Source organism: Artemia sp. Qi Xiang Cuo, chromosome 9 (genome assembly GCF_049724085.1).
Source record: "Artemia sp. Qi Xiang Cuo chromosome 9, ASM4972408v1, whole genome shotgun sequence".
In the NCBI taxonomy this organism is placed as follows: Eukaryota; Metazoa; Arthropoda; class Branchiopoda; order Anostraca; family Artemiidae; genus Artemia; species Artemia sp. Qi Xiang Cuo.
In genome coordinates this window covers 59991637-60003942 of record NC_142802.1, presented here as the reverse complement: position 1 = coordinate 60003942, position 12306 = coordinate 59991637, and the positions used below count along the sequence as shown (strand labels likewise).

The 12306-nt window shown below is 37.2% G+C and overlaps 1 protein-coding gene across 3 annotated transcripts in view; it reads left to right on the top strand.

The window, feature by feature from the left end:
• Window positions 1-12306, top strand: part of LOC148948890 (uncharacterized) — a 431863-nt gene that overhangs the window by 157489 nt on the left and 262068 nt on the right. For all 3 annotated transcript variants that reach the window (XM_089094800.1, XM_089094801.1, XM_089094799.1), the window contains exon 6: window positions 3632-3809. In XM_089094800.1, the coding sequence (XP_088950926.1) occupies window positions 3632-3809 (178 nt within the window). The remainder of the gene's footprint in view (window positions 1-3631; window positions 3810-12306) is intronic.

Genomic DNA, 12306 nt, shown 5'->3' with positions numbered 1-12306 from the left:
GATGAAAATATAATACTTTAGAAACAAAATTATGGAAATTACAACAGAAAACTGTGGAAAGCAGGCCGCCCAGAACGCATTATATTAAATACCTAACCAAATAGCCTGTACACATTAAGCATTTAATTAAAATATACCTGTATATTAAATTTTCGCACTGAGACTAAGCTAATTATCTCCAAATGCAGATAGAGAAACCGGTTTTTACTCAGATCAAGAACTTGAGTGTGATCGGGATAAATAACAAATACCCTTTATCGAAAGCAATGAATTTGCTATTGCTAGATTTTTTGGGTTTGGGGAGGAGAGTAGGACCCGAAGGCTACCTTATCGCCTTATTCCCTCTTCTTGGAGTCAAAACAGGACAGTGAATTGTCAAAAATAAGACGGTAGCTAAAAAAAGAAATCGAAGTTCTTTGGGTCACCCTATTCCTGCTTATTAAAGGCAAAATAGGACAAACAATGAAAAACATAACGGTGGCTAAAATAAAAGAAATGACATGCAGATTTCTGGGTGGGAGGAGGAAGGTATGGGCCTGAAGGCAATCCGCCACTATACTCCTGCTTCTTAGTGGCAAAACAGGTCAGTGAATTGTCAAAAACATGACGGTAGATAAAAAAAGAAATCGAAGTTCTTTGGGTCACCCTATTCCTGCTTATTAAAGGCAAAATAGGACAAACAATGAAAAACATAACGGTGGCTAAAATAAAAGAAATGACATGCAGATTTTTGGGTGGGAGGAGGAAGGTATGGGCCTGAAGGCAATCCGCCACTGTACTCCTGCTTCTTAGTGGCAAAACAGGGCAGTGAATTGTCAAAAACATGACGGTAGATAAAAAAAGAAATCGAAATTCTTTGGGTCACCCTATTCCTGCTTATTAAAGGCAAAATAGGACAATAAATGTCAAAATAGGACACAATAGGACAAACAATGAAAAACATGATGGTGGCTAAAATAAAAGAAATGACATGCAGATTTTTTAGTGGGAGGAGGAAGGTATGGTCCTGAAGGCAATCCGCCACTGTAATCCTGCTTTTTAGTGGCAAAACAGGGCAGTGATTTGTCAAAAACATGACGTTATATAAAAAAAAGAAATCGAAGTTCTTTGGGTCTCCCTATTCATGCTTATTAAAGGCAAAATAGGACAATAAATGTCAAAATAGGACAAAATAGGACAAACAATGAAAAACATAACGGTGGCTAAAATAACAGAAATGACATGCAGATTTCTGGGGGGGAGGAGGAAGGTATGGGCCTGAAGGCTATCCGCCACTATAATCCTGCTTCTTAGTGGCAAAACAGGGCAGTGAATTGTCAAAAACATGACGGTAGATAAAAAAAGAAATCGAAGTTCTTTGGGTCGCCTTATTCCTGCTTATTAAAGGCAAAATAGGACAATAAATGTCAAAATAGGACAAACAATGAAAAACATAACGGTGGCTAAAATAAAAGAAATGACATGCAGATTTCTGAGTGGGAGGAGGAAGGTATGGGCCTGAAAGCTATCCGCCAATATACTCCTGCTTCTTAGTGGCAAAACAGGGCAGTGAATTGTCAAAAACATGACGGTAGATAAAAAAAGAAATCGAAGTTCTTTGGGTCACCCTATTCCTGCTTATTAAAGGCAAAATAGGACAATAAATGTCAGAATAGGACAAAATAGGACAAACAATGAAAAACATGATGGTGGCTAAAATAAAAGAAATGACATGCAGATTTTTTGGTGGGAGGAGGAAGGCATGGTCCTGAAGGCAATCCGCCACTGTACTCCTGCTTCTTAGTGGCAAAACAGGGCAGTGAATTGTCAAAAACATGACGGTAGATAAAAAAAGAAATCGAAATTCTTTGGGTCACCCTATTCCTGCTTATTAAAGGCAAAATAGGACAATAAATGTCAAAATAGGACACAATAGGACAAACAATGAAAAACATAACGGTGGCTAAAATAAAAGAAATGACATGCAGATTTTTGGGTGGGAGGAGGAAGGTATGGGCCTGAAGGCAGTCTGCAACTGTACTCCTGCTTCTTAGTGGCAAAACAGGGCAGAGAATTGTCCAAAACAGGACGGTAGATAAAAAATATAATATAAAAGAATTTTTTTATGAACTCATGATCCAGTTTCCAAATTGATCAATACCGTAAGGATGAGTGATAATTAGATACGTTGCTTATTTTGAGAATAATATAACTATCACTTGACGAAAAGCAATTTTGCTAAAGTATGAAAATATTGAAAAAATTGTTTAAGTGTATTGTTATTATAAAGTGCGCAAAATTTGTGTGTAAAAATTTTTATGCCATTTTGCCATTTTTATACCATTTTGGGTATAATCCTTATTCTTGAGAATTTCATTATGGATACGCCCATTAAATAGTTTATCAGGTGAAACATTCCAATAGTGGAATAGTTTCTCTGGCTTTATACCAAACGCTTACATATGTAGCATACTATTAATTCAGTGATGATAAAGCGTACTTGTGTATTATACCGACCACAATCAAGACGTGAAGTTAGCTTAATCATAATGAAATGTACCAAAATCTGATGAAAATATATAATACTTTAGTAACAAAATTATGGAAACTGCGACAGAGAATTATTGAAAACAGGCCACCCAGAACGCATCATATTAAATACCTAACCTAACCAACTCTATACATTAAATAGTTAATTAAAATGTGCCTGTATAGTAGTTTATCTCGCTCGGACTATGCTGATTATATCCGAGTGCACACAGACAACCCGGTTTTAAACAGATCAAGAAAAACAGTGTGGCTATTATAATACACAAGTACCAAAAAAAGTATAGACAAATATGCAGGGGTTCATTTAGACATTTAATTTATTGTTATGGCTCTGCAATTATGAAAAAGTAGGCTATAGAGGCCAAAACTTCAATGCAGTAAAGAAGAAGAAAATTACGAAAAACCAAGGGTTCGGACCTTGTTACCAAGATCCTTTTAAATTTTAGATGATGGTCTTCTTATGATTTGTTTTCAACATTCAGTACTTCAAACACTTTTATTTTTTAAAATAAAAGGCCTCAAAAATCTCCTCTGCAATCTGACTAATGGGCCGCGCATCGCAGATACCAATCTCCTGATTCTCTGCCTTCGGCCATGAGTACAATGGGCGGTTCGGGGTAAATCATCAGATGCTTCCCATGTTAATCTTCCAGAATTCTCCAGGTACAAGCTTAGAGATGAGTCGACTCTGGCTGAGCTTACAAGGTAACACCGCTGACTCTGAAAGCGGTGTGTAACCGCTGACCCTTTCCAAACCAAATAATCTGTCCTTAAGGACAAATATATATATATATATATATATATATATATATATATTATATATATATATATATATATATATATATATATATATATACAGAGCTGAACTTGTCAATTTCCAGGAATAAAGAATCTGCTACCTTTGAAATATCAAAAGAAGTTACTCCGGAAAATGTTCGTTGGCATATATCAATGATTGATTAATGTATCAGTCTTTTTTCTTTTTTTTTTTTTTTTTTTTTTTTTTTTTTTTTTTTTTTACTTCACTCTTTCCAATCTAAATTTGATATATTGACGTCGCACACATTTTTGTTTTTGTTAACAGTTGGTATTCTTTTTACAGGCTTTGGATGGATTCCTGTTTGTAGTTAATACAGAAGGAAAAGTTGAATACGTATCTGATAACATTTCCTCTTTCCTTCAATATACCCCCGATGATCTAATTGGAAAATCTATTTACAATATCATCCATGTCGGTGATCATGCTAGGTTCTCATCATCTCTCTTACCAACATCGCTAGGTAAGCTTCTTTTTTTGTTTAGTCCATACTTTTAGATGTTTCCAGTTATGCAAGACCGTATCCAGGGGGGGTTACTCGGTTTGAACCCCCCCCCCCCCGAAACGTTTTTCTGACTCGTAAAAACGCAACAAAAAATGGATATAAACAAATTTTGTATGCGTTTTTTTAGTTTTTTTGTGTACCCCCCCCCCCTAAAAAAAACCTTCCCCCCCGAAAAAAAATCCTGGATGCGCTTCTGCAGTTATGTCAAATATTTTCCAGAGGAATTTAGGTATTCGTTGGACTTACCGTATATCAAACAATAAATTGTGCGAAAAATCTGACTTGATCCCTCTTTCTGGGACTGTAATCAAAGAAAGGTTTTGATGGCTAGGCCACGTTTTACTGTTGAAGGAGTATGCGTTGACAAAGACTGCGTTTTTCGGCTATCCATCTTGGGCCTAATGAAAAGTAAGTCGTCCCTAAATGGGGTGAGAAGAGTTCATAAGAAAGGATTTAAAGAAAACTGGAACTTCGTGAGAAGGGGCAAAGAGTGAAGTTTTGTATAGACTGGGATGTAGGACGTCATGCGTAGCTGTGTTTGCCTCAGGTGGCTTGGATTTGCAACGCATTGTTAGTATTAGTTTAATGAGAATAACGGGTCTTATCACTTGATAGCCCTAATAAGGAGAAACACTTTTTTCACAATTTAATCAATATTGTGGAGATAGAACAATTAACTGCAGGAGTTCAGCGCTCCCTTTTCTCAGGATTAATTAAAAAAAAACTTTTTCCACAAAATAAGTTTTTCAAAGAAAAGTAAAGAACTTGATTAAACAAAAAACGAGCAAAAACAAAATCAAATAATCTACCAAGCTCGAAACTACCACAAATCAGCATCAATAAATAAATGAAACCCAAAACGAACAGAAATTGCAATAAATAACCGAGTCAAACTCAAAACGAGCAGAAATTAACGTAAGTTGGGTGAATAACCCCTATGCCTTCCCAAGGCCTGAACAAAATTTGCACTTTAATGAAAAAATAGAAATTTTTTTACTTTTACAACTTTAATAAATCAAATAATTTTAACATTTTCATTACTAAATATCAGTATATGTATATTAAACTGACAATGCACATTCATTTGCATTTTTTCAATAAAGTGAACATTTTGTTCTGGCCTTGGGAAGGCATAGGGGTTTTGCGCCCAGCTTATGTTAATTTCTGCTCGTTTTGAATTTGACTCGGTTATTTATTGGAATTTCTATTCCTTTTGGGTTTCATTTATTTATCGATGCTGATTTGTGGTAGTTTCGAGCTTGGTAGATTATTTGATTTTATTTTAGCTCTTTTTTTGTTTAATGAAGTTCTTTACTTTTCTTTGAAAAACTTATTTTATGGAAAAAGTTTTTTTTAATTAATTTCTGTTCGTTTTATATTGACATAGTCTTTTCAGGGAAAAAGAAAATAATACTTCAAATCTTTTCGTTTTTTAAGTCTTTATAGTTCGGTTTGCTATTTGTATGCTGGAGAAAAATTTTCAGCAATTTTTAATAACATACGCCATTTTAAACATCTGAACACAAATAGTACTGTTTAACTTAGTTTCATGACTCCTCTAGTTGACCTGAAAGGGAAAGCTTGATACCATTGGCAAAAAAATCTGTTTACTTTCTTTGATAGCTTGGATACGCTTACACTATTTTGATTTGGATGAATTTTAAGAGCAGAGGTAGCTTCGAAAGTTTTAACATAATGCCCACAGTCGTTCTTGGTATACTGCTGAGAGGGCTTATTGGGAATTAGAACTATCACAGTGCATTTCTATTTAATCTTAAGGAAACATTTAGTTTTTAAACATAATGGGCCATTGGGAGGGTGGGAGTGGAAGGGGGATTAGTTGGCCTTTAATCACTTTCGACTATTAAAAAGGGCATCAGCCCTTTCTATTTTCAATCGAATGAGCCCCTTTCGAAGTTCCCACGACAACTCCTTCGATACGAAGTGCCCTGGTCTACACAACAACAACAAAATATTACTAATCACTTTCGACTATTAAAAAGGGCACTAGCCTTTGAATTTCCAATCGAATTAGCCTTTTTTGAAGTTTCTACGACAACGCCTTCTATAAAAACCTTATATGCGCCCAGGGCATAGCTTAAAACCTTTGCCCTGAGGTTTTTGGGGGAGTGTCCTTTTCCAAAACATATTTTCTATCTGGAAATCAACTAGCCTATGCTAAAGAAATTGGCTATCTCAAAATTTTGATTGGATGTGTTTGGGTGAATGATGGACGTGGGGGAGGGGCTAGTTACCCTCCAATCAGTTTCTACTATCAAATAGTGAAATAGCCTTTTGAATTTCCAGTCAAATGAGCCCCTTTTGAAGTTTCTATGACAACGCCTTCTATAAAAACCTTATATACCCCAGGACATAACTTAAAACCCTTGCCCTGAGGGTTGTTAGGGAGTGTCCTCCTATAAAACATATTTAGATATGTTCTATCTGGAAATCAGCTACGCTGATAAAATGCCTAAATCAAAATTTTGATTGGATGTGTTTGGGGGAATTATGGGCGTGAGGGGGGGCTAGTTGCCCTCCAATAACTTTCCACTATTAAAAAGGGCACTAGCCCTTTGAATTTGCAATAGAATGAGCCTGTTTTGAAGTCTCTACGACAACGCCTTCTATAAAAGCCTTATATGCCCCCAGGGCATAACTTAAAACCCTTGCCCTGAGGGTTGTGGGGGAGTATCCTCCTCAAAAACCTATTTTCTATCTGGAAATCAACTACGTTGAACAAAATTGCTATCTCACAATTTTTATTGGATATGTTTGAGGAAATGATGGGCGTGGTGGGGGTTTGTTGCCCTCCAATTACTTTCGATTATTAAAAAGGGCACTAGCCCTTTGAATTTCCAATCGAATGAGCCTGTTTTGAAGTTTCTACGACAACGCCTTCTATAAAAAACCTTATGTTCCTCCAGGGCATAACTTAAAACTCTTGTCCTGAGGGTTGTGGGGGAGTATCCTCCTCAAAAACACATTTTCTATCTGGAAATCAACTACGCTGAACAAAATGGCTATCTCAAAATTTCGATTGGATGTTTGGGGGAATGATTGGCGCGAGGGGGAGCTAGTTGCCCTCCAATCACTTTCGACTATTAAAAAAGGCAATAGAACTGTCGATTTCTAATCGAATGAGCCCCTTTTGAAGTCTCTACGACGACCCCTTCTATATGAAGTGCCCTGCTTTAAAGAAAAAAAAAAAAATTAACTGTACATTGTCAACATTGATCGTCTATGCCCCCAGGGCATAATTTAAAACCCTTGCCCTGAGGGTTGTGGGGGAGTGTCCTCCTCAAAAAGATATTTTCTATCTGGACATCAACTACGCTGAACAAAATGGCTATCTCAAAATTTGATTGGATGTGTTTGGGGGAATGACGGGCGTGGGGGGGGGCTAGTTGCCCTCCAATCACTTTCGACTATTAAAAAGGGCACTAGCCACTCCAATTTACAATCGGATGAGCCTTTTTCGAAGTTTCTACGACATCTCCTTCGATACGAAGTGCCCGGGTATGGAGAAAAAAAAAACAACAACAAAAAACAAGACATTGTGCCCACATCGTACTTTACTTAGGCAGAGCTAGCGCACTGCCTATGATTCTAACGAATCCATAATACAAAGGTGCGCTGTAGAATTTTGATTAAAGCGGGGTTCAGATGCAGCTGAACATTGAGTCTAGAACTATGTGTAGGATTTCAAACTCTAACTATCAGGTATCGCATCATATCTATCATCCACGCTGAAGAGTGGTGTTCACACGTATGTTTGGCTAGTCTGGCTGAATTTCCATGCCTAACAAAGTGGCCTGATATCCATACCGGGAAATGGCAATTTTGCTCGACATGCGTGCGAATCCCAGTTACGCCCAAAAATAGTATCATCTGCCCTAAATAAAAATGAACTACAAGGCCGTATCCAGGGGGGGGGGGTTTACCCGATTGGCCCCCCCCCCCCGAAATTTTTGACCGAGTCGAAAATAAGTTGAAAATTAGTAAAACCTAGGTAAAAATCAGTAAAATTAGTCGAAAACTGAGTAAAAAACTAGTAACCCCCCCCCCCCCCCCCCTCAAAAAGTCATTGAGTAACCCCCCCCCCCCCCCGAAAAAAATCCTGGATCCGCCCTTGCCGTAAAGTACTTTCGAAGCTCCTTTCTAATTCTCATGAGTTTGAAGCCTTTAATACCCCAGGAAAGGCTATGAGCCCATCCCCCACTTAAGATTATTCTTTTGAATCATCAGGAGAACTTGGAAATCTGGATTTAAAAGTACTGACTGTTTACCGTATACCAGGTGTGCTGATTTAGGGAGGGGAGGGGGTCCCTAGATTCTGTAAATGCGTCTTTTTGTATGTTCATTGAAAAAACTTCTTTTTTGGGTATTTTCATTGAACATACCTATTTTTTGGTAACTTCATTGAAAAGCACCTTTTTTCGGTGTTTCTATTGAAAAAAAAAAAAAAAAAAAAAAAAAAAAAAAAAAAAAAACAGAATTGCCACCCCCTAGATTTAAAAAAATACATTTTCCCCCACATCTCCTCTATTTTTCCGTGAATTGACGCCCCTGTTGCTTACCCCTGCGCCCTCCCATAGTCTTACGAGTTCTTGTGTGTCAATACTGGATAACGATTTTTGAGTAGGATCTCCTGCCTCTTGAAAATTAAATTGACTTTTCTTTAAGAAAATTCAAAATTTTCATATGCAAATTTTAAAGCATCTGTCAATTTGAGTCATTGTTTTGCACTTTCATGTATTTATGGATGCAAAATTCAGAGACATGTCAGAAATTTAATTGATAACGGATATTTCGCATGTTAGACAGAAAGATGACACTTGATTGATTTTTAAACGAATGTTTGTAATCTGAGATAGTAAGTGTATTTACTGTGCGGAAGATAATTTAACTAGGCCAGCAAAACTAGAAGTATGTTGTAGAATTTAGGAAAAATGATCGCCAGATATGCTTTAAGCAAGGCTGTATCCAGGATTTTTGTTCGATTAGGGGTTATTTTCGTTCGGGAAGTAAAGAAAAACGTATCAAAATTTGTTTATATGCCTTTTTTTACAAGTTGGGCAAAATTTTGGGAAGGGGGCTCAAGCCCCTTACCCTCCCCCCCCCCCCCCTATATATGACCTCCGCTGTAAGACCTTTGATTTTTATCAAAACAAAAGAAAACTGAATAATTTATGAGTCATTAATTTTAAATACCGTTGGTTAAAGATTTACTCTCTTTTCTTGTAGACTTTGTTTATCTGAAGCTCAGGGTTGTCCTCGGGTCAAAAATTAAATCACTAACCTCTTGAGGAAAAATCACTAAAACTATATTTTACTTTCTTTCTTCTTGAAAGTAGTTGAAAGGATATGTTTTTTCGATTATTTAGGATTTAGACAAAAAAAAAAAAATCCTTGTACGTCTTTCGTAAGGAGATAGGAGGTGTTATTTACAGACACCATTTCGTATGCTTGTTTGAATTTTTCCTGCTATTAGCAGGGGAGTAGCTTCAGAATTTTATTGAGGGGAGAGCAAGAGGGGTCTATATCCGGATAGTCAAGGGGCATGGGCTATATAATAGTTTTCCCCCCGAAACGACGCCCCTGGCTATTAGTGATTCTAGAAAAAAATTATTAGTAAAAGCGAAAAATCACTGAAGCTTCTTACAAAAAAAACGTAAAAAAAAAAAAAAAAACAAAAAATATAAAAAAATTTGAGTAAGAAGCGCCCAGACATTTGGGATCAGTTAGGATTTGGGGTACGGGCAGAAATCACTAAAATTATAATTTTCTTGCTTTAATGCAAAAGCGATAAATCCCATAAGTGTGTGTGTGTTTTTTCTTAATCACTAAAAATTGTAAGTCAGAAAAAATAACTAAAGAATAGTGATAAATCAGTAGGGGCTGCTAACCCTGATGAAGTCTTAACTGCATTGGTTAACCGCATATATGGCCTTATTCCACACAACTATGAATTACAACTGCCTCGTTTACGGATCATATAAGGCTGAAGGGCCACTATTGCACTGATACTTCAACAAATGATGATTATAAAAATGTCTGCTGATATTTATTACACCGGGAGATGATACAGACGCAGTTTCTAGAGAAGAATAGTGCAATTTTAGAAAAGGATAAGAAAAGGATAGAAAAGGATAGGATGTGTTGACTATCTTTTCATGCTTAGATTAACAAGTCAGAAGGATCTGACAATGGCGTCAATTTACGAAAATTTAGGGGATAGGTGCAAAACGGATTTTTCAATATCTAGAGGGGGGCAAATTCGTTTTTTTTTCAATTTTTCAATGAAATTACAAAAAAAAAGATATTTTTCAATGGAAATACCCCAAAATAGCCTCCCCAAAATATAGGGGGGCAGGCCCTCCCCCCCCCCCTGCCCTGCCCCGAGTTGGCGCTACGGGGATCTGAACTATCAGACACTTTACTCCCGAGTTTTATAGGTTTTGATTTAACTAATAGATAGACTTTGCTGACGGTCTTATCCTTGCATGGTATACAAGATTAATGCACTGAAGTTCAAATACACTGAAGTAATAAGCGAGTATCCTAGCATTAAGGTAGGAATCGATGTTAGTAGTTTGGTTAAAACATTGAGCAACGTTGTGCCTTATCCCAGTTTATACGAGTCATTTTGACGCATCTCAAACAGTTCGTGGTAACGAACTGTAAGTAAGGAGCGATCCGGCTCAATCCCATAAAGAAAGAAGACGATCAAAAATAGGGTTTTTAAAGGCCAAACGAAAATACTGAAGAAACACACAAAGCGAATATTTCGAGAGAACAACCGCCTCTCTTCTTCAGCGCAGACAAGATAATATAATCAAGGAAAATGCCCAAGAAAAACGAAAAAATGGATACTAACGAACAACACCGTCGATGGCAGCTCAGAATTTTTGGATTTTGGCAAATCGTGGATATTGGCGAATGAGTCACTTTATACTACTACTACTACTAACAACTCACCACAGCACAAAGCCACCTGAGGCTAACACAGCTATGCACGCTTCTTCACCACCCCAATCTATTCAAAGCCTCCCTTTTTACACCCGCCCACGAAGTTCCCATTTCCTTTAAATCTTTCTTTATGACGTCCTCCCGCCCCAGACGGGGACGACCTGCTTTCCGTTTAGCCCTAGATGGTTGGCCGAAAAGAACAATCTTCGGCAATCTGTCATCCTTCATCCTCACAACGTGCTCTAACCATCTCAACCTCTCGTTCATCTTAGACCTAGAGAGTTGTATTAAACTCCATTTTCTCTGCCGCCTATTGTTTGAAATACGGTAAGTCAGACTGGTACACAAAACAATCCTTGAGCAATTTCACCGGAAAACATCTAGCAAATCTTCATCCACCTTTCGGAGCGCCCATGCTTCAGAGCCATATCTGACCACTGTCATCACTGTAGATTCCAATATTCTAATCTTGGTGTGCAGACTTATCTTCCTATTCTTCCAGACTTTTTTTTTAACTGTGAAAAAAAAAAACACCCTGAGCCTTGGCTATTCTATTTTTAACATCTTCACTGCTCCCACCATCTTTACTAATAACACTACCAAGGTAAGTGAAGCTGCCCACCTGATCAATCTTTTCATTACCCAACGTCACCTTTTCATTTTCACTTATTCTTAGCCTTAGTGACTTAGTCTTCCTAATATGAATTTTCAATACAATTCCAGCACCCTAAACTCACAAAACCTCTAAAAATTCATTCATTTGGCTCACTCTTTCATCTAGGATGCTTAAATCATCAGCATAATCCATGTCCTGGAGACTTTTTCCTCCCCATTTGATTCCGTGGTCTCTTATTGCCTTTCCTGTGCTCCTTAAAACAAAGTCCATCAATATAATCCATATCAAGGGGGATAGAACACAGCCTTGCTTAACTCCTGATTTAATACAAATCCAGCTGCTAACCTCATTTCCTACCTTAACCGCAGCAGTGTTATTCTCGTACATAGCACTAATCACTTTAATGTATTTGTCTGGTATACCATACAAGGATAAAACCTTTATTAAAGCGCTTCTCTCAACAGAATCGAACGCTTGCTCATAATCTATGAAACTGAGGACCAACGGTGTTTGACAAATCAGGCACTTGTCAGTAATTTACCCAGGAGTGAAAATTCGTTTAAGACGTCCTCTACTTTTTCTAAAACTGCACTGTTCTTCTCACAGAGACACGTCTATGGCATCTCTAGGTCTAAAAAATATCTTATTACTAAGTGATTTTTTACCTACAGAGACAAGACTAATGCCTCGATAATTACCACACTCTCTCTTATCACCTTTCTTATAAAGCGGCTTAATTAAGGTTTTCCTAAAATCGTTAGGTACTTCCCCTTTTTCAAAAATCATATTCATAATCTTCAGTAACTTATTTCTAATCTCAGAGCCACCATATTTAAGAAACTCATTTACCACCATATCAGTACCTGG